Consider the following 23240-nt stretch of genomic DNA (forward strand, 5'->3'; position numbering starts at 1 on the left):
GTAACCTAACATACACACAGGAATTGATGGTAATTTCCCAGGTGTAAACTAAATTACTCCAGAATAAATATAACAAAAAATGTCCCAGATATGAAGCAGTGGTGGGCTTTGGGCTCTCAAATTTCAGCAGCACCCTGTGCAACACAAATTCGCTCCGCTCTGTTCTGCAGCATTGATGTGGTGCTGCCTGCAGAATGGTACTCTGTGTAGCTGCACCGGTTGAAGTACCCTAAAACCGCCTCTGATGAAAGCCCCCAATCTTTTCTACTGAGCATAAAGACATTGGAAGTACCATAGAGCTTTCTACAAGGGACACCGTCAAAAAGCATTACCAGTTATTTTACTTTCCCCTCCTTTCCTTCCTCCCCTCCCCTCTTACATTGTTGGTTTTGATTTGAGGATATATTTTGAAAGCCATGCTTCTGGCTGCTTCCATTTGTTATGACCCTTATTGAAATACATCTCTCTGTGGCAAACTCACCTTTCTGAAAGGGTAGATCTCACACTTCCAGTTCTCATGAGCAGGCTCTGAACCTCTTGAGTGCTTGTGGTCAGTCCAGATAGAGAGCCATGGTGGCTGAGAGGGAGGTCAATAGATTCAGAGCTTGTGTGGAGGCTAGTCATCGACTGGTAACTTGGTGTGTCCTTACTGCCAGCAGAGGAACTACTCAGGTTTGCAGCCCACACGAGACCGCCTGACGTGAAAGAGTGGGCTGACGCTGGGCTAGAAGCCAAGGAGTGACTTAAACTTACAACATCTGTATTCAAGTCCGAGGGTTTGCTGAAGAGAGGGCTACTGCCGCCACTCTGCCCACCTGCACTGCCCATGCTACCTGTACCTGAGGATGGAGATTCCAGGCTGCCTTGCCGAGCTAACGTGGTACTAGGGCTGGGCATTGCAGATGTGGATTTGGCACCTTCTGTATTTGGTGCAGGGGCCGTTTTGCCACTTGCTTTGGCACCAAACAACCTACAGGAAAGAAACAAACGAAACAAACAAAAGTGTCATTTGGAAAAGCCAAAGTTTCACGTAACAACGCTCTGAAAGCCAAGGCACAGGAATAATGAAAACAGCTAATAGAAGGCCCTTCTCCCTCCCCCCCCCCCATTGCTTCTCACAATCAAATCCGCTTAAGCCCTTGGACATACTTTATTTTACTGTTTCGAAAGTATTAATTCCAAGATTTGTCTTTTGAGAGGAAACAGACCTTCCCAGGGAGATGAAAAGCACAACCGCCCTGTGTGATGAGATTGTGTAAAAAGATTAAACTTTCACCCAAATCCAGTGGTTAGCACAAAATCTTCAGTAGTTAAGACATTTGTTTTTAAATTAGCACAGCATGGTCTGGACAGCCTTGTAAATAGTTGGAACCCCCCCCCCCCATTTCAAAATCTTTTTTTTATTTTTAAAGAAGTAATCATACTTATATGACATGCAAGATGCTAATTTGAGGTCTGTTCCCTATCCACGTATGTGTGAAAAGATTTTGCAATTGTGTGCCTGTGTGGAGAAATACTATTTTAAGTTTTGGATATACAGTTAAGGCTATGACAATTTCTCTTTCTGCGGGGTCTGAAATATTCTACATCACCTTATGCAAGGGGTTTTCTAGATTTACAGTGCAGTGTACTAAAAGGAAACAAGAAGCAACTGGCATAACGTTTATGATAAAAACCATAGCAACCAAAATAGCACATTTGATAACTCGTATGCAAAAGCATTGTGTTGGCAATTAGCCACAAGAGGGCAGCATTGACTTTGTTTCAGCAAAGAAATAGGCTTGGATTCCTAAGAAAGATTTATGGTTTGATGTATATTGCAAAGTTGCTAAGATCAGTAAATGCTGATGTTCAGATGCCACCAGCAGTGTAAAATAGAATGATGGATTTTATTTTGCACCCCCTCCCATCTGAGTTCCTACTGAAAATCCTGTTACAATATTAGAAGATCCAAAACCAATGGGTTGTATTCAAACCAGCTTTACTCAGTGTAGACCCATTGAAATCGATGGCATAGTAGGCCCATTCATTAAACTGTGTCTATTCTGAGTAAAAGTTAGCTGACTACAACCTAGAACGTTTTTAAAACAATTTGCAAAATATATAGTTAATGAAATTCAGTTTCCTCATCTGAATCCATTAGCTATCCAGGAAAAATTACAATGAGAAAATACAATCAGAAAAATTACAGTCAGATAGCGTGACATTTATTCCTTAATAATCCCTCACCAGGAAGCCTTTCAGTTTGTTAAGGGAATACCAAGCTGTCTCCAATATGCCCTTCTCGGCCACTACCTATAACAATCACATTGTTTCAGTTCCTCCAGGTCCCACTTCTAGCCCTGTGGGTGCTATTCGTGGCTGGATGGGAAAACTGCATTTGCAAACAGTTGCTACAGGCAAAACTTCCCAACCCCAGCTATGCTGTTGCACCCTGAGTTAGCCACCTGGAATAGCATCAATCTGCTGTTAATGACTGGATTTAGGCCCTGCCCCAATTATTTCCTCCCTGATGGACACTCTTCAGAGTCTCTAAAGAGGACACAACCAGCATGCTGCTGTATGGAGCTTTAGAGAGAGGTACGCACACAGCTTACAGCTTTATTGATTTTCAAATGATTTAGCGATCAAAGTTGGAATGCCAATGGGGGTGGGAGGCGACTCTCATCGGCTGCTTTTCACTTCACAGCCATACGGTTCTCTCAGATGCCTACTTGAAAGGCACTGCACTTGTACTCCAGAACCTTCCTAGGGTTACTTTATGTGAGAAATAGATCTTCGCATTTCTATTGCAGAATCAGAACGGATACGTGTTCACTTATCTAAATTTAAACATCACTTCCGAGAGCCGGAGGCGATTGCTGGAAGCAGAATATAAGTCTCTGTAGAATTCTTGGGAAGGAAACAGAATAAATAGTGGAATATGAGGCCAATATAAATATCAGTTGCTTAAAAAAGAAAACTTGTTCAGTTCATACTTACAGATGAAAAAAGGGGTCTCGTCTGATTATAAGCGATGGAACTAGGTATCAATGTGGGGAGGACAGAAAGTAGCCTTATACTGGTTCTGACCATCTAGCTCAATATTGTTTACACTGAATGGCAGCACTCCAGGATTTCTGGCAGGGTCCTCTCCCAGCACTACCTGGCGTGTTGGAGATTGAACCTGAGAGCTTCTGAATGGAAAGCAGATGTTCTACCACTGAGCTATGGCACTTTCCCTCACACAAAAACAAGCTGAGTCCAGACCTCCTGCTACACAGGTGGCAGATTGTAGGTTTGGAGAGAATGAACCTATGTTCAGCCTGTAAATACACTAAAATATTACAAATGCCCCCAAGTCTTTAGTGATCTCATTCCAAAAGAAACCAGGCCTATGTGGCATGCTGTTCCTCTGGAACTTCTCAACTCTCTGGGGAGTGGGCTGAGCATAACATTGCCATTTCACAGAAAACCCCTTACCTTCTAAATGTGGGCGAGGCAATGTCTGGATATTTTGAACCTGGCTGCCTGAGGCCTGGTGTTCCACAGGCACTGGCTGAGGTTGGACTTGATTTTGGAGAGCTGGACAGCGACACACTCTCAGAATCAGAAACGGCCACTTTTTCCTTCTCTTTGTCCGTCTGGTTGATGGTAACAGGGCTGGAGCGCCCTGAGCCAATCTTCGTAGGTTCTCTCAGTTTGTTGGTAGCGGCGGCCCCTGCAGACTTGCTGCTCACATTGGAGTCGATGCTGCTGGTGCTTGACCTGTGTCCGCCTCTGCCAGGAATCCCACTTGTGCTTGACTTCGAAGGACGCGGCAAACTTCGGTATTGCAGGGTAGTCTTTGAGCTCACGTGCAGCACGCCGTCGTCTTGATTCTGTGAGCCATCTAGGCTGGTTTTCCTCCCTGCATTGGACTTCCCACCGATAGCTGCAGATTTGGGCATCTTCCCCAAGGTTGCGGATCCACTTGTTATGGTTGCACCGCTTGCAGAGATTATGGTTGAAGAGCCAACCCCAGCTTTCTTGAAACCAAAGGAACCGGTAGCTGTTGATCTGCCAATGCCCGAGGGTGGCTTTTTCCCCTCATCGCCACTGCTTTTCCCTGCATCTGAAGGTGAGCGCTGGATAGAAGCTCCTTTGAGGGGAGTTTTTCCTTTTTCTGAAGCCTTTGCATCATCTGTTTTTCCTAACAGAAAGCAGAGGTTTTGTAGTAATTCATGTTTACAGCAGTAGTATATTTATAGTAATACATGCAAATATGTAGAATTTAGGTGGAGTTCTGAACTACTTACAGTGGCCAATCAGATGCCTATACCACCTTTCCCCTCAAATAATATACACTTGCTTTGAGCCAGAAATCATTTGCTATTAATATTGTAAGGTAAAGGTAAAGGACCCCTGGATGGTTAAGTCCAGTCACAAAGGTGACTATGGGGTTGCGGCGCTCATCTCACTTTCAGACTGAGGAAGACTGTGTTTGCCCACAGACAGCTTTCTGGGTCATGTGGTCAGCATGACCAAACCGCTTCTGGCGCAACGGAACACCGTGGCGGAAACCAGAGCGCACGGAAACACCATATAAGGAAAAACAGAATGGCACTATTACTACTTGTGATCCGGACTTATAATTCAGATGATGCAACCTAGAATTACAAGTATTCTGCTAAAAACCCTTGATGCTTTTCACTTGCACTGCTGTTAAATCAAGTGTCTATTCTGTACTTCTGTACCTGATTCTTGCTTCCTAAGTACATAATGCTATATTTATTTTTGTTGAAATTGGCTTCGTTAGTTTTGGCCCAGAACCTATTAATGTGAAGTAAGAGCCGATCTGCTTTCTTTAATTGTATTGCATTGGTAAGTTGGAATCCTTCCTATGACTTGTAAAATATTGTATGCTTGTAATTCCAAACATTGTGAAACAAGCATACTGAATTATAATATATTCATCACCACACACATTAAAATTCATTGTTATTGCCTATCCCGACACATGCAACCATTATTAGCTGTTTGCGGTTAATAATAACACTTAGCTAAATTTGGTTGGCGTAGCCTTATAGCTTGTACTAAAAGCTGTTGGAAACTCCTCTGGCCTTTTACTTAGGAATAATTGCAGGTTTCAGATGTGGCGTCCAACAAACTAAAATGTGTCTATTGATTTTCATTTCGTTCATCTATCAATTGTTAGTCACAAACATGCATAGTGCTATTTTAAAGTAATCTTTCACAAAGGCCGAACCTTCCTTATTACATAGTGAATGCTAAGTGTATCTAAAATACCAGCCCAACTCATATATCTCACGCTTAACAATTACCTGAATAGCAACTCTAATTCTCTCTAGAACTCTATAGCTGCCTCTTTCTACTCAAAAAGAGAAGACGTCATGTGGAAATTTCCCTAAACCGTTCTCAGGGTCTTATGAATGAGAACAATAACTTGGAGCAATTTGCACAACCGACTGCAAGTTCAGTTTCTGATGATGCTCATTCCTACCAGGCGTCTTGAGAGTGCTTGTTCCTGTTTTGTGCCTAGATGGCGCTGCTCCTACTTGTGCAGTCATGCCTCTTCTCCAGGAGCCAGTCTGAGAGACAGACAGAGAGGTTTTCTGGCCCCCCTTCTCAGCATCTTCAAGCGCACCAGAGGGATGGCCCTTCCATTTGCCACTGCCGTCAATGTTGCTGTCAAAATCTTCCTCTGGTTTCTTCAGTTCCTCGCTGCTGCCCCACGGTTCGCCATCTGTCACTGAACGTTTCTCTGAATCAGTCTTCAGCTATGAGGAATTGATATCATGAAAATTACTCAGTAATTGTCTGGCTTTTATTTTCTTTCATTACGGCATGAGAGTGCAGGGATTAGGAGGAGGAAACAAAGATTCACTTTAACATCTTTCTTCCCTAGCTCCAAATGCTTAATAGTCTCTCTGAGAAGCTTTCCCCCACTAATTTTATGAACAACAACACTACTTATACTGCTGGCACTAATGGTGTCATTTCAGGGAGATGTCTCAAATGTTATTAGCTTGAAGGAACACTGGCTTGTAAATGTCAATTAATTTTTATTTAATATTTTTTTTAAAAAAAAACCCTATCCAAAAGAAGCAGTGTTTCTCTGAAGCTTCCATATCTGCCTGAATCCCCTTGATTAGAGCAGGATTCCTCAACCTCGGCCCTCCAGATGTTTTTGGCCTACAACTCCCATGATCCCTTGCTAGCAGGACCAGTGGTCAGGGATGATGGGAATTGTAGTCTCAAAACATCTGGAGGACCAAGGTTGAGGAAGCCTGGATTAGAACATCAACATTGCCTAAGAGACCCTAAGACAATGGCACCCATAAAATGGAAAGCTAGAGAACATTAAAAATGAATAATCTCTTGCTCCAGATTTTTCCAGACTCCAACACCCAAATCTTGGCATGATGAAACTGGTCCAATGGACTTAGAATTACATAACGAGTTAACCTGGAATCTTATTAGCATAAGCCTATTAATGTTAATACCACTAAGTAAATGTATCTGGGTGTACTGCTGCAGCCTTCCACCCTTGAATGCTTCTGAATTTCTGATTCAAAGCTGTTGCCTTCAGTATTTACAACCCAGAGGGCACAATGCAGACCATGCAGGCATAGTCCTTGCATGGAGAGGATATCCTTAAGGGCCACCTTCCTCTACCTACAGGTGCACATGGGCAGGTTGCACAACCAGCTGTTAGTTGGAATGGAGGATCAGCTCTCCTACTCTACTCAGTTAAATTCACTCACGTGCCATAGAGGTTGGTGGTGCAAAAGGAGGGTCTGTCCAGCCTTCCCATTTCCCCCTAATAGCCTCTTGTACCATCTCCCCATGCGCCTATATGCACATATGGTGGGGTGAGAAGGTGGCAGTGCTGAGTCTATGGGAATCTTCTGCATATGGATGCTGTGCCTATGGGAAACTGGGGCATCTACAGAGGATGTCCTTCGTACCGCATTCACTTACAATAGCCAGATGATAATAATTTGCAACAATTGGTACCAATAGTGGCCGTTACCAAATGCTGCTTATAACCAGGCCCATGTAGAGCTTGCCTGAGGCCTGGGGCGGGAGTCTTGTTAGAGTAAAGTTATAAGCTCAAACTGATAAGGTGACTTCTTTCCATCGGCTTTAAAACAGGAACAATGAACAGGGACACTTTAGCTTGATTTCATGTTTATTTTTAAGAGCCTTGGGCTCATGCGCAGAAAACAGAAAACAAGAAGGAGATTCAAATGTGTCAAAACTTTGCAATATGTTTACCAAAGTTGTCAGTGCTGGAATAATTGGCTTGACTGAAATGTGGCTCTCATTAGGGGCCAATAGACCAACATAGGGCATAATAGCTCTTTAAAATAGCTGGGCTGCGATCTGTATGGTGCTTGCATTTATAAAAGGGGTGTGATAATCTTGAATAGCATGACACTTTACCTTTAAACCACCCCCTCCTCATCAGAATAAAGTACAGAAGTTCCTAGAAATTTCAAGCTGTGAGCAATAGAAAATGTGATAGTGCCATTAAACCCCAGCAGAGTTTATGACTCTCCACAGGCCCTTGATGAGGAAACAGGTCTTCCTCTTTGGTACACAAAGATACATGCACAGAAGTTGGCGCTTGTTTGTCTTTGTATTCAATTAACTGTTTCATTGTGGTTTGATGACGTCACTGTATCATCAGATTTGCATAATTATTTCTGCAAATTGTGCTGGGAGAAGCTTAGGAGGATTGCGGTTGTTGCAAACAAAGAAAAATAAACCACCCTGCAAAAATAAATAAAAAGGACATTTGGAAAAGGGGGAAAAATTGTGTGTGTGCAATAGTGAAATGGAAAAATAAGCAATAAAGCCCCTAAGCAGTGACCTGGATTCATCAGGCTGCCAGTGCTAGACAGAGCAGAAAATGTCAACACCTACATGGGTATGTGCATTCTTTCTTGAAGAGGCAGTAATATTGGAATAAGAGCTGACCGATGATGTTGTGTTCAGATCATCTGTGCTGATGTTATCCAAAGTATCACTGAGGCCGCTGCTAACTGAACTGCTGTCATCCCAGCTGCAGGCAGGTGGAGGCGGGGGAGAGAAAGAAAGAGAAGATGAGTATGTCATCTGTTCACACCTTGATGAGAAAATGCAAATAGAAATCAGCTAGTTCACCATCCCCCGCACCAAAAAAAGGTTAGAAATTAAACAATGCCTTAGAAATTAAACATGATATTGTATGTATCATTTTCTAGGTGTTTTTAATTAACCATTCATTTCTTGCTAAAAAAAAAAGCCTTGCTAGCAACTCCATCAGGAAGCCATTCAAAAAAATGCAATTTCAATTTTTAGCAGGGCCAGGTATATATTCGTTGTTAGAGCAGGTCGCTTCATGGTTCGTTGCAATCACCTTTGGAACACTGCCAAGTGAAATTCATTACACCGGCCTGAATTTCTGGCCTTAGTTTTATTATTAAGCTTGAAGCACTTATATGGGTTTCCCGGGAAAAAGAAAAGAAATATTTCTTTTGGATGTACTCTAACCAACTGTCAAGCCCGATTCGTGCTTTAGATCTCAGATTAGGTTTGAAGTTTGTCCACCCTGTCTAGCCAACACCAACAATGCCTGAAGGAGGAAAGCATGATTGCAAAAACGGGAGGATATGCAGGGGACGTGTGTCAGGGAGCAATGATTGGATGCAGATCCTTGATGTAAATCCATTGCACGTTTTCAGCAAGCCTGCCTGCACAGCTTGTGGCCGATTGATGTAGTGAAGGCTGCCAACTACACAGGGGAGTGACAACCACCCCCTGCTCTGTCCATCCCTGATAAGCAGAAATTTCCCTATCAGAAATTTGCGACTTTTCATGAGATTCCTATTGCTTTCTTCAAAATTCCTCAGATGTTTACCAAACAGGAGCCACCAAGATTGCTTTGAAATCTCACATTTATTTGTTGTGAGTTACCCTGAGGTGCTTTTTTTGTATTTTATAGCATGTGGTAGGACATAAATTGAATGAATAAATTGCAACAGTACTTTGGCCACAGGACTGAAGCTGAGCAATTCCCTTGTCCCTTATTGATTACTTTCTGCCCCAGGTTCAAAACCACCTATTAAGACATTAATTATCTTTAGTACTCAGTTTTGAGAGAATTTGAGAGTATTTGTATCCAGGCTTTCCATACTCTCTAGACACCCCCCCCCCATAATAATAATTCAGTAGCATACTTCAAAAACAATTCTGGGCTGTGTCCAAGTTTTAGTTTAAGTAAGAGGTGACCATTAAAAGTAGATGTTGAGCTACTTGATAAATGGAGTTGGGTCAGCCAGATTTTTAGTTGATTTGCACAGTCATGGCAGGCGTTTTACCATCTGCAGACTCTCACATCAAGAAAGAGAGCCACCACACTATCATAGAATCAAAGAGTTGGAAGAGACCACAAGGGCCATCGAGTCCAACCCACTGCCAAGCTGGAAACACCATCAGAGCACTCCTGACATATGGTTGTCAAGCCTCTGCTTAAAGACCTCCAAAGAAGGAGACTCCACGACACTCCTTGGCAGCAAATTCCACTGTCGAACAGCTCTTACTGTCAGGAAGTTCTTCCTAATGTTTAGGTGGAATCTTATTTCTTGTAGTTTGGAACCATTGCTCTATGAAAAGCTGTTTTTCACTTGAGTGTACCACATTAGCCTTTTCTGTGACACTTCTTGATGTGTAAGCAAATGCAGCTGTTGCTTCATTTCACAGCTGTTGCATGAACAGTATACCCTCCCCAATCTATTAAAAGAAACTGGTGGGGTGAGGTGTGAGGTGGCCAGACATGATGGAGCTGAGCGATTAGAAAGACTTCTGCAGGCAGAAAGTCAATCATTTGAGGAATGTTTAACAACTGCTGTTTAAAAAAAATCAAAGCGACTTCATGATTTTTTACAATAAATGTTTAGACTCTTCACTGCTGCCGTATCATGTCAATGATAATGTCCATGTGTAATCGGAAACATGCCATTATCTTAAATAAGAATTTCCCTAAGCAACTGCCTGCGAGATAAAATAATTATCTCAAATTAGAGAGTGCCATTAATTTTGTTTGCTATATTTGCTAGATTTAATCGGCTTTCTCTGAAACTCATGCAATGAACTTATCACTGGGTTAGGTCATCAGAAGTTCAATTCAAGCACTTCATGCTCATCGGATGAGCCAAACTTCATGGAGGAAGATGTGAATTTGAGCAGTCACATGTAAAGCAGGGGCAGAGTGCAATTTAAAAGTATAAAAAGCACACACAGGCAAGTCTCATCCACTACTTCTTCCTCTGCAGGAAACCTCCCTATAGCTGATTTCTTTACAGCTGTGCTGACCTCTGGTAATGGAGCCTGGAAGAGGGATAACTGCATTTTAAGACCAGGGGTTGGGCTAATCCACAGGCCATATCTGTGCATGAAGCAATTACTGATGCCCCCCCCCCCAACAATACAGCTGCTGCACTGGTGCAAATGTGAGCAGGAGGTGATGCTGAGCAGCAGGTGGTCTGCTGAGCCCTCTCAGGGTGCTAGTGTGAGCAAAGAGTTTTCAAACCTCTCCACTCAAGACTAGAGCAACGTTGGTGATATGGATCTCTCCAACACCTTGCTCAACAGACAATGGTGAATAGCAACGCTTTTGCCTTCTGTCCTGATTCACTGTGGCTTTCTGCCTTGAATAGCACAGTAGTAGAGTGAGATGAGCGCACAACCCTAGAGTCTGTCAAGACTGGCCCGTACAGGCAGGGGTACCTTTACCTTTACCTTTAGGTGCTTCTGGAGCAATGCAGTGGAATTGTCCTTCAAGTAATAATGAGGAGTTTTTTCTAGGGGAGGGACAGCTCACCAGGAAAACTCCACCTGTCTTTGAGGGTTTTTTCATTGGAGGAGATTGGAGGAAACTGTCTCCTTTCATTTGCAGGTAGGAAGTGAAGAAAGACCCTTTGCTCCGCTCCTTCCCCACCCCCACTCCCAATTACTGGGCACAAATGAGTTGATTTAACATGGAATAAGGAGGGAAGGGAGTGTGGGAATCTAAAATGGAACAGCAGAAGAATTTAACAGAATAAGGGGTGGAGTAAATATAGCTCAGTAAATTTAATTATTGATAACATATTGAATCAATAAATAAGGGAGAGAGAAATTTTGGCTTTGGTTATGCTCGCTTTAAAACTTTGGCCACACCTATCTTTACACTCCAGCCACACCCACTTTGACATGTGGCTCCCAAAAGGTTTGCCCTGCATCTTTGTGGCCCTCAGCCCAAAAAAGGTTAGCCATGTCATCCCTGTTTTAGGAAATGGACTACAGTCTAGGGAAGAGAGAGAAGTAGCAGATAGGGGGAAGAATTCTGAATCCACAGACAAAAAGCTTCCTTGTGTACTTTAAATCACCTTTCCCCATTTTCCCACTTTATAAGTGAGGCTGATTTTAAATTAGCTTTTTCCCCACCTTCTATCCTGAGCTAGTATTTTCAAGTGGCACATTTCTTTAGATATGAATAGGCTTTTTTTACCATCACTTGTGAAAACACCTTTAAGATAAACACCTACAAGTTTTGAAGGTCAGGTGTTAAGCGGTTTTGCCATTCTAGAACTATACAGTACACAATGACAGAGGTAAATGTGTTCTTTTACGGATCGATGGTAAGGTGAAGAATCTTGGAGTTTGGCCTCATAAGCAGCTTTGCTCATTAAACAACAACTTAAATTTAGCCATTGAGCTGAATTAGGGCAGGAAAAGGACTTTATAACTGATTCACTAACTTCCTTATGAATTATTTCTAGCTCGTTAAGGTAGACAGATAAGAAAATAATTGGAGCATTTTACTGAGAAAACCTCTCTGTAATATACCATTAAACATCAATTGCGAAGGCTGCCTTCATCACCATGACACCAAGTTCGATCCATCAACCATTTTTGTGTTCAGTCCTGGGCATGGGGGCTAATGAGTCATAAAGCAGCAGCACTACCCCTGTCTAGTCAGATTCAAGATGGCACAGACTACATAAAAATCAAGCTGCTGTCTGTACAAGTCAGACTAGACAATGAATCCTTCTAGAAGTTTATAACAGCTATTCTATCTTCATAGGTAAATGCCTATGAAGGCCGTTAGACTCATACTTTACCTTCCTTTCCACAGCAAGCGTAATGCATTACCTGTCATTTTCAAGCATGGCAACCACCGAAGCATAAATTCCCTATAACTTCAGGGTCATAGAATATATTTCATCACCATTTTCACAGCTAAATTGTATGTGGCTAGGGGAAAAAATTAGGAATAAACAAATGGAACCACCATTGTCTATTACTCTTTAAGGTACCTTTCCCTTTAGGTTTAGGAAAAATTGAAACATACAGTGAAATAAAACGAGGCATTTTACCATTTAATAAAAGGGCATCTTGTTTTACACATGAAATTATCCTCTCAACTATTTCTGAGTTACCACATGTATTAAACAAATATGGAGAACCAGTGTTTAAAATTCTCTGCCTGAAAGAAGATATATATTCTGCAAGAGCAGCATGGGAGAAACTAATCTGCTGATTCAATTTTAATTGGGAGTCAAACTTTTTAACTTCAATTTCTGTTTGAAATAAGAGTACAACTGGAGTATTACAGGTATCTGACAAAGTTATCTGTTGGATTGGTAACAAAGTCAAAATGAAACAGATTGCACCTAGATTCTCAAATATTAAAAAGTGGCAAACAATATATTGTTCATTATCCTTCATCATATTCAAAACAGATTAGTGGCTTAACATTTAAGTGCATTTCAAAAATGTTCAACTCCATATATGTATCTCACACACACACACACAAAAGGAAGAGACCTGCTGAATCAGGTCATGTCTTCCCCTTGTCTAGCACTCTGTTCTTACAGTGTCCAACCCATGAGAAGACCACATGCACACATATACACAAAGTTAAACACAATGGAAGAATTCCATCAAGAAATTACAGTGATGTATTAATAACCCACAGGAACAACACTTCAGCTAAAATTACCGCTCAGATGCTTTTTGTTTAGTTGCAAAACATACAGCTTGCAGCCAAGAGAGTGTTTACATTTTTCATACACAGGTGCTGACAAGTTAATTAACACAAGTTAAATTTAGGCCACGGGACGCAGGTGGCGCTGTGGGTTAAAGCCTCAGCGCCTAGGACTTGACGATCGAAAGGTCAGCGGTTCGAATCCCTGCGGCGGGGTGCACTCCCGCTGCTCGGTCCCAGCGCCTGCCAACCTAGCAGTTCGAAAGCACCTCCGGGTGCAAGTAGATAAATAGGGACCGCTTACCAGCGGGAAGGTAAACGGCGTTTCCGTGTGCGGCTCTGGCTCGCCAGAGCAGCGATGTCATGCTGGCCACATGACCCGGAAGTGTCTCCGGACAGCGCTGGCCCCTGGCCTCTTAAGTGAGATGGGCGCACAACCCCAGAGTCTGTCAAGACTGGCCCGTACGGGCAGGGGTACCTTTACCTTTTACCTTAAATTTAGGCCAAAATGCAGGAGCTCAGAAATGAGCAAGTCACCTTGATTCTTTGTTTTCAGTTATTAAGTAAAATAACTTTCTGCTTCTTCCCATTTAATACTTAACTAAGCACCTATTTGTTGGTTTATCAAAAACTGTCTATGCAAGACCTTAAAAACAAAGGCAGCAATACTCCATATATATTGGATATTAATTTTATCTGCTTGGAGTTCATGACTTTCTCTTCCTATGCATGAAATACTTAAGTTTTTTTGTGTAGTAATATAAATGTCCTCTCCTTTTTTCATCGTATTATCCCATTTAAATGATTACTGTATTTTAATTGCACTCTGTTTCATGCTTCTCTGTGGTGTTTAGAGGAAGGATATGAATCCAAAATATATGCTTGCATAAGACAATCCTGTATGCAGTCTTAAAGGTCTGTGAGCAGCTTGTGGAAAACATATATAATGCCTATTTACTAGGACTGCCTGCTATGGAAATAAATTTTAAAACCTGGTACATGTGTGGGTGGATCCCTGAGCCAATCCACTATATACAAGAGGCAAAGAAGCCCAGATTTCTTGCCACTCTTGGGACAGAGTCCATCAGTTTGGGGCAGGTTGAGCGCAAAATTTGTCTATTTCCCAAGGTGCACACCATTTTTTATAACTAGTGAGTAAACAAACAGCCATGGCCTTTGCTTCTATCAACCAATGATACAGGGATAATTTTAGAGACCGAATGTAGCAGACATGCAGACATGTCTATGCTACTATTGGGAACTGGTCCCAAAGCAAAAATTGGGCCAGCTAGAACATACTTCTGGGCAATTAGCAACTCTGCTGCTGGCCATGCATGACAAACCTTCTGACAACTGGATTCAGTTCCTGGGTTTGCTGAATGACTGAGAAGTATTGGGGCTACAAGTTGCCCATTCTGATACAGTACATAGGCCCTGTCCATAACTCTCTGTCATTGGTTAAATTCCCTCTTAAGCATTCACAGAATTATCTATGTACAAAAGATTAAACCATGGTATAATTGAAACCAGATATTAATGTGGTTAAATGATGATAAGCAATACATTTCTTCAGGCTATGCCTTTTATAATTTTATTACTGAATTCTTCTTTTAACAGCCATACTTACAGGATTTTCTTTTTGTTTTTTAAAGAAAACTATTCTTTAAAATCTGCGTAGTGTACTGTAACAAGATATATCGAGAAGGTGAGTATAATTGCTATGAGGATCAAAATACTCTGTAGAGAATATATGTAAACTTTCTGGAAGTAAGTGTGTGTGTGTGTGTGTGTGTGTGTGTGTGTGTTCATACTAGCAAATGGTTCACTGGATAATTCTATGAAAGTCTTATAAACTTGATTGCTTGCATCCAGAGGGGCAAAAATGATACATGAGAACAGTTTACACATCAAACTTCGTCTATAAGTAAGCATCAAAATCCCATGAGCAGATATCTCCTTGTGTAAAATGGTTGCTTAACCTAAAACAGAAAGTTGATTTTGTATTCTCTCTTGCTTATTCCCTCTCAGCACGACAGCACGGCCTTAAGACACATGTGCATAGTCTGGTTCCATGGAAGCTTACTACAGCTATGTAGGGCTAATGTAAGAAAGGAAAGGTGTACAGCCTCATGCAAAACACATACCCCTATCCAGGGACGTGGATATGCTCGTGAAACAAATTTTAAGGGCTCATCCATACTTCCTCTCTCCCCGCTGCTTTCCCAGACTGACGCTTGCTCTGATTTAGCACTAAAGAATGCATTTTCCCTTGGATAGTAGCAAGGCAAGGGGAAAACAGCTCAAACCCATGCTTTCTAGGCACGGGACAAATGGAAGTGTTGACAAGCCCGTTTTGTGCAAAGGATGAGAGTAATAATCATCGGAACGGCTAGAGAGATTTCTTGTGCACAGAGGAGATTTGGCCCTTGTGCCCATCTGATTTGGACTGGGCATTTACCTTTATATCCACTTCCTTAGCACAAGGAGGTTGAGAAGGGTCTGATGTTGTAAGTATAGAATCCTGTTCCTTCCAGGTATTTCATTCAGGTGCAGGTAGACAGAATTCAGGAATTAGCCTCTGGGCTCCTGGGTACTCCAGGCCTCAACTGGGGCAAAAGATGTACAAAGATGCTCTCGCTTCAATGTGCTCTTATTTCATTACCACGCCTGGAGGCTCAGATCTTTTGCTCCAATATCCAGTTCTATTGCAATTTATGACATTTTTCTGCAGCTGCTGCCTCAGTGCCTTGTTTTACTACATAGCAGACTTATCTCCTGCTGTTGCTCAAGTGTCCTGGCCCTCCAGGTTTGATGCTCCTGACCATCTCAGAGGACCACATTGCATGACAAAGATCACATTACCCCATTACCTTAACACTTATTCTATATAAAGCTTGCACACAAACACATGCACATAAACGTGTCAAAATAGTTCCCCTGACACAGCCTGGGCAAGAAATTATCCTTGCTAGGGCTCCAGCTCAGTACACTACTCCTCTTCTTTATATATGGACAGTCATATATGCAGTGAGCACACTTTCCCAGAAATTCAATGCAGCTTACTTCTGAGCAGAGATGTACAGGACCGCACCATCTGGAGGTGCACAAAATAGTGTTATTAAGGTTGCTTGGCAACTGCAATTGTGCATCTTCTCTGTTCAGAGCTTTCAAAATGGCCAAGGGTGAAACAAGGCAGTGGCAAATACAGGGAAAGGGAGTAGGAATGGCAACTGCCTCCCCCCCCCCCAGGAGTTAGTTTGTTGATTGATGCTCTCTACAGCAATGTAATCCATGATAAATTATTCAATTGTTCTATGTAAAAGCTGCTCATTTCAAAAAAGGTTGCAGGTTGGATCAACACAATTTTGCTCTTCCGGTTATCTCCATTAACCTCCCATATTTCCTTCCTGGACACATGGAGGTAGCTTTGGGGATACCTGAAACTGCCCCTTGGCTAGAGCTGGGAAGTGTCTATTTCCAAGGAGGGCAGCTATAATTGATCGATTAACTGTAATCTAAATTTTAATCTTGGGGAAATTATGAGTGGCAAAGGATAATGCAATGGTTTGGGTAGGCAGCAGATTTAACAAAAGTAGCAAACGCTACGACTGAACTTAATATTGCCACTGCATTTTGATGAAGGTAATAAATTAAACCAAGAGAGCAAGAAACTGTGTGCATGGTATAAAGCTCACTTGAGAGCAGCAACAATCTAACATGCAAAGGTCAGAGCTGTACAAAAAAACAGACAGTACGCAACCAAGGAAATCACTTTATCAGTTGGATACTAGAGACTGATTAAAGCTGCCACTGTCTGCAAAAAAAAGTCTCATGAATATAATATGCAAAAAGGAAATCAAGCACTACCTCTCCAGGAATAGCTAATTCCCCCTCTAAATCTAAATGTTAAACATATTTAATCATAATCTATTTCAGAATCATTTACTTAAACCTTTTCTATACATAACCATACTGAAACCTAACAGGGCGGGGATCACTTTTGCCACCTTGATTGTATGATTTTAAAAGTGGCTGTGTTAATGATATTGTAAATCAGGCATAGGCAAACTCAACCCTACAGATGTTTGGGACTACAATTCCCATCATCCCTGACCACTGGTCCTGTTAGCTAGGGATGATGAGAGTTGTAGTCCCAAAACATCTGGAGGGCCGAGTTCGCCTATGCCTCTTGTAAATGTCCTTCCATCTATATACATAATTTGCTGTCTTCACTTCCATAGGAAATATACATTCATTTTTGAATGATCAGTACATGGTTCAGGGGCTCCTACTTGAGATCCAGATGGACATGCAGTATCTTTTAGGTGACCTAACTTTCAGGAACATCAAACACCATACAACTTTCTGATGAAGGAGCTATAAAAATCAATACCATCACATATCACAGGTTCTCTCAGAGCACAGGAAAAGCGTTGAAGATTCTGCCCAACTCAGGCATCCCCATATAAATTATCCCTTGATAGTATTTCGATTTTTCTGTTTGTTTTTTTTATTACCAGGGTTTGTGGAGGAGGAAGCTACCTGACTACTATATCTCTATCCTTTCACATCTTTAAATTTTATCTCCATGAAATGATTGAACTTGAAAAAGAGTGAAGATTTTTACTAAAAAGGCGCTGCTTAATGAAGCTCCCCCCCCCTTCAGCTAAAACACACACACACACATATATAGGCTAGCTTGTAAATGCACTGCAAGGTATATTAAATGTGGAGCACTCTTCACTGTTGAGCCCAGTGAGGGTTTTTTGCAGGAATATTATTGCCAGTGGTAGAGCATCTGCTTTGCATGAAAAAGCTCCTAGATTCAGCCCTGGTCATCTCAAGGGAGATGAGTCTTGCCCGAAATCCTGGAGAGCTGCTGCCAGTTGTACAGATGGCCCTGAGCTGAGAGCACCAAGGATCTGATTTGGTATAAGGCAGCTTTCCATTTTCCTAGTTCAAATAGACAATTATTTTTGTAGTTTTTCTGCTCCCTCCTTCCTTCAGTTGTTCACTTTCAGCCTCACCTTTCAGATAAGCATGCTGAGTGAAGCATAGCAACATTTGGTAACTAGGCAGTGATAGCCAGAGAGTGCCATTTTCCTCACAACTGCATCCTGATGCTGGAAAAAAATGTCATGATGTCATGTATTCAATTTTTTCTCATCTTTGACGTATACAAGGCACAGAAGTAAGCAATTCTACTTTGCTGCTAAGTTGAATAGTAACCACCATACTTTTCCGTCTATAAGACACCCCCTATTTTTGGGGACTCATATTTAAGAAAATGGAGGGAGATGGCACAGAGGGGTCGAGCTTTTTGGGGGGAGATTACCCAGGGGTATCGAGCTTTTTAAAGGGGGGATTGCTAAAAATCTCTCACCCACCCACATTACAAAATCCGCCTCCCATCTGTCCCATCGCCAATCACCTGCCCAACTGCCGGAGTGCCAGCCAATCAACACCACCCATTGACGCAGCCACCAATAACACGCACAATAGCCGCCGAGAGCCATGGCAGCAACCAATCAAATGTCCACGCTATGCACTACCCATGTATAAGATGACAACAACTTTTTAGCATGATTTTTTAAAGAAAACAATATAGTCTTATACACAGAAAAGTACGGTAAGTACCACACTATTATGTATTTTATCTTTGTGTCTGCCCAAATCATCTCTAAAGGCTTGAGACCAGTTTACTTAAGGGGTCGCCTTACCCGTACATGCAAATTCTGTCTGTGAAATGTCATGCAGTGTCTGCTCTCTGTAAGAAATCATGCCTTTGTACGTCACCTGTACTGATGTGGAAACTGATGCAAAATGAACGGAGAACTGAACTTAAAACTGGGAGGTGGGGGGAGAGAGAAACTGAAATTGATAGATCCATCCATCTCTATCTTTTCCTCCCCTCTCTGGTTTGTTCTTTTAAGGCCTCTGTTATAGTCCAAAGAGCTGTCAGCTGTTCATTGCAATATAAATTTAAATGAACTGGAGCTCCAAGGAAAAATTGGGTTCCTTGCACTGACAAAAGGAACAGATTTTTTTTTTTTTGCCTGTTTCAGAAACTTGCACCATGGTTAAACGCCCATGCACATGATATGGATGGCAAAAGTTATTGTAAATTAATGCATGAAATGAAACGCTGCAGCAAAAGCAAACTGTACATGTGTCAACTCATTACAGATTTTTTCTGTGAAGAGTAAAATGACAGGAAAGAGGGATCATAGTCAGTTCACAGAAGACTAATGAATTGGACGTCCATCCACTGCTATATGTAATAAGGATTCATTAGGGGATAATTGCATCCTATATGTAGGATAAAACCAGGAGAGAAGATAAATCTAATATATAGCCACATATAAATGTTGCATAAAGCTTAACATTCACATGAGGCCAAATCATATAATACAGCTGTAATTTCCCAAATTGTTGAATAGCCTGCTTTTTCTTATTTTAAAACCATTGTATAGGCCTAATTCACTATTTGCCTCTATTTGCAGTGGGGGGAGGGGACCAGTGGTTTTAACAGGAACAAAGTGATCCTTGGTGTTATAATTGAGCCATTAATGCAAAATGTATTTCATTAGCACTGTTGTCATCTCAATGAATAACCTAACATTGGCTGCATTAGAATTAGTGACTTGCATAGTTTAAGTTGAAAAACCATACTGCAAATGGAGAAAATGAATGTAAACATTATGTTCTTATCAAATGCTTTCATTTTTCAATTTTAAAATGTTATTGGATTTTTTGACATTAGGATGTGAGACTATTCCAATTATAATAGTGATACATTAATAGCGTGCTGGGAGCAAAAACACCATTAATAATGATTCAGCACTTGTTTTCTTATTGCCCAGCTTTCTTTTAGATTGTGGAAAGAATGACATTTTAGTACTTATTTTGAAATGCTATCATTTCCATTCCATGTTGCCCCAGTTATTTTTCAATTCTGCAAATAAATGTAATGGGGCGGGGGGGGGGGGTTAGACCCTCTGCAGTATTTTTCAGGAAACCGTATCTGAACACTTATGGAAAGAACAATATAATTTTATTGGATATTTAGAGTTAGAGATAAGACGCTATATATGCATGCACACAACTGTAAACAAAATGCAAATGCATAGCCATGGGAATCTCTGTCTGCTTTCAAGCAATGCTTCCCACTGATATAAAAAGAATTCCTCAGTGACCTATGTCGAATTTATGTCACAGATGACATGTTTGCCGCTGAAAAATTTCCTTCAGCGCTATTAGAAAAAGCCTGTGCTGAGATTTCTGGGTGAACATGAGGTGACAGCATTGCTGTAGCAGAGGTGTGTTTTGACACTGCCTATTTCCAGAGCAGCTATGCTCCTTGCCACTGCAGTTGCTTCCAGCTGTTGACTCCCCTTTTGTGTTAAATTATTAGAGAAGCTTCCGACAAACAGGATATTGTTTCACAACGCCGGTCCTTTCATATTTGGAGAATCCAACTTAAGTTCTTTTCCCCTTTCACATCTATTTCCCCTTTTCTTACCTGAAAAACAAGTGTAGGTGCTTTATGAATATCTGCAAGGAAATCCAACAGCCATTTCCCCTCTGTCCTGCTAGCATGGGTTTAAGTGGGGAGAGGGCAGTAGACCTAAATCTAATATTTTCTTAAAACAATCTAAAATCAGTGTGGATATAATGCATTTAGCATAATTTATGCTAAATATTTATACTGAATACAGTATTTTGAATCTTACCACTATTTCCATTTATGCAGGGATCTACTTTTATATTCACATTTCATTTCTGAGGAATGTCTTCCTCGGTCTGTTCATATTTTTTGCACTTAATCCGCCGACGTTATTTTGCTTTGTTTGTGACTCATGCATGCTTTGACTGCATTCTGTGATAGCTATCTTGGACATGGTCTTTTTAATTTCCAAACTGCCTGTGCAAGCTGTGGAAATCAAGTTGCTGGAAATGTTAAGAGAAAACCAACAAAGCTGACATTAGCATTTGCAAAGACAAATCATGATGCAGAGATCTAGATTAAACAAGAAGCAATTTGTTTTAATTCAGAATGCTGCTTTTGCATTTCAGAGTTCTTCATTATCACAATATATCACAACTTTATGCCGACAAGTGAGAATATACTTTTAGGGCGATTTCCTGTTGAGCTGCAGTTGCTGGAACCATTAAATGGATGCCGCAGTAGGGATCGGAGCTTTATGGAAACACATTCCCAAATACAAAATAGGTGTGAGCTCTATTCTTTATGGACAGTTTGCATGCATTTTAATTTTGGAATTTCCCAGCAAATTGCATGAAAGTATGGTCTTGCTTGGGGAGTACAGAACTAATGTAAGGCAGAGAAAGGATAAGTCTTGGCAGCTAAAGAGATTTTATATTGGAATTGAGGCTAGAAGAGTACAGAACAGTGACTGATGTTGAGGAAGAATTCAAGGGCCACACACTGTGCCATCAACAGCGGCATATCTTGGAGTTGGCTGCCACCAAGGGTGCAGGCAGGGAGAGCAAAAATTGTGCCTCTCTCAGCGCCTCAGGGGAATCCAGACACTGGCATGTGGAACCCCTTCCCAGTTGGCCAGCAGCAATGGTAGTTTGTGCAGTGGGGCTCCCTGTAAGGACGCCACTGCTTGGCCTTCCATCCTAACATGGCTCCCCACCCTCCACTCCCCCTGCTTGCCATGAGGCAGCCTTTCAGCAGATGTGGTGACTGAGATATGTCAAGCTAGGCTCTTAATTTACCACAGCCGAGTCACTTTTCCCTGGGTTCTTTCCTGCCTTGACCAATTTCCAGCTTGTGCATTGCTGCATGTTTACCAGAGAGCAAGGGTCATTGACTAAAACGGGGCTTACTTTTGAATAAAGTGTGCACTGAGGTACAACCTCCAAAGCCAGTGCCATTCTGCTGGTGCCTTGTCAGAAGTAATGAAAAGGCAAGCGAGGTATTATCAGAAGTTCTTGCCTCTGGCTTGCTGGATTTAGGCTGCAGTTCCATGTACCCACTTTCCTGAGAGTAAGCACCACTGAATTGGGTGTGATTTACTTCTGAGTTGATGTTTATAGGATTGTGCTGTTAAACACCTAGTTTAAGAGTCATTTGGTAAATGAATTATGTCATGGTTCCCCCCCCCCCAATGGAGATGGCAGGGTGCTGATACATCTCCTTGCCAAGGGCACAAGGGAGTCTATGTACACCTCTGGCTATCAAAACCAGAAATAATAAATAATTTAGCAGAGCTGATAAAGCTGGAATTGTGAGAGGTGATACTAAAATCTAGGTCAGGTGGCTGTCAGCCAGGTTTGACCAAACCGGGGGCTTCATATTGCCTTCCAATCAAAGAGACCGATGCTGCTTCCCCTATTCCATCTTTATGAAGGCTTTATGACCCTTCACCAGTGGTGTTTTCAGGTAATTCACTTAGCTAGTTCTCAGTCTCAAACCATGAGTTCCTGCTAAAAGTTATGTAGTGTCTGGCACATAGGTGTTTTTTAATTTCTGATACATTAAAACATCAATTGTTTTACAGGCCAGAGGAAATGTAAATCAAACAAAAATGATAAAACAAAACTCAACAAATAAAATCAAACTAATGCCAAAGTACTCATTCATCATGGAATAACTGCTCCTTTAATTAAATGGTAGCAGAAACATCACAGTGGTATGATCATTATATAATTAAAGTATAATACTCTGGCTACTTAAGATATATGAGATCCTCTTGCCAAGCAAACACTCCATATTTGTTATAACAATTAGGAACTCTGAACAAAACCGTCACGAACGGATTTACTTAATTAATCATACAGCAAGCATTAATATAGCAGTATTATCCTAATATTAACATTTTTATATTGCTTAATTCACTATGGTACACTTTCCCCACTTCATTTTCTGAGTGTGTAATGGCATTGTCCATGCACCAGCTTTCAAGACAGGCTTGCCATGGTTCCTTGTTGATGTGCTATAAAACACAGTTACATTGTTGCTCCATTTGTTAAGGTCATTTCCGCTTAACCTTTTGCTTAGATCAGGATGCATACTGACATTGTGGAGCTTATGTAAATATTTCATACAGATGCTGTAAAATGTTTCATGCACAGCTGATGGGCTACAGAACTTGAGTTGTTGCTTCCCACATGCCAAATGCCACAGTAATGGCCAGGCGTGGCTGATCATAAAATGGCCACACTTTCTCAGTGGCCCCTTTTGCAAAATAAAAACACACATTTTAAAAGCTGG

The 23240-nt window shown here is 41.5% G+C and overlaps 1 protein-coding gene across 9 annotated transcripts in view; it reads right to left on the reverse strand.

Moving 5' to 3' along the window:
* NAV3 (neuron navigator 3) overlaps window positions 1-23240 on the reverse strand; it is a 445636-nt gene that overhangs the window by 62877 nt on the left and 359519 nt on the right. For 7 of the 9 annotated variants that reach the window (XM_083698858.1, XM_083698861.1, XM_083698860.1 and 4 more), the window contains 4 exons: window positions 7912-8050; window positions 5483-5759; window positions 3463-4171; window positions 482-970 (listed from right to left, as the gene is read on the reverse strand). In XM_083698858.1, coding sequence (XP_083554984.1) covers window positions 482-970; window positions 3463-4171; window positions 5483-5759; window positions 7912-8050 — 1614 coding nt within the window. The remainder of the gene's footprint in view (window positions 1-481; window positions 971-3462; window positions 4172-5482; window positions 5760-7911; window positions 8051-23240) is intronic. The other 2 variants (XM_083698859.1, XM_083698862.1) reach the window with 1 other exon arrangement.

This window comes from Podarcis gaigeae, assembly GCF_964106915.1.
Source record: "Podarcis gaigeae genome assembly, chromosome: 10".
In the NCBI taxonomy this organism is placed as follows: Eukaryota; Metazoa; Chordata; class Lepidosauria; order Squamata; family Lacertidae; genus Podarcis; species Podarcis gaigeae.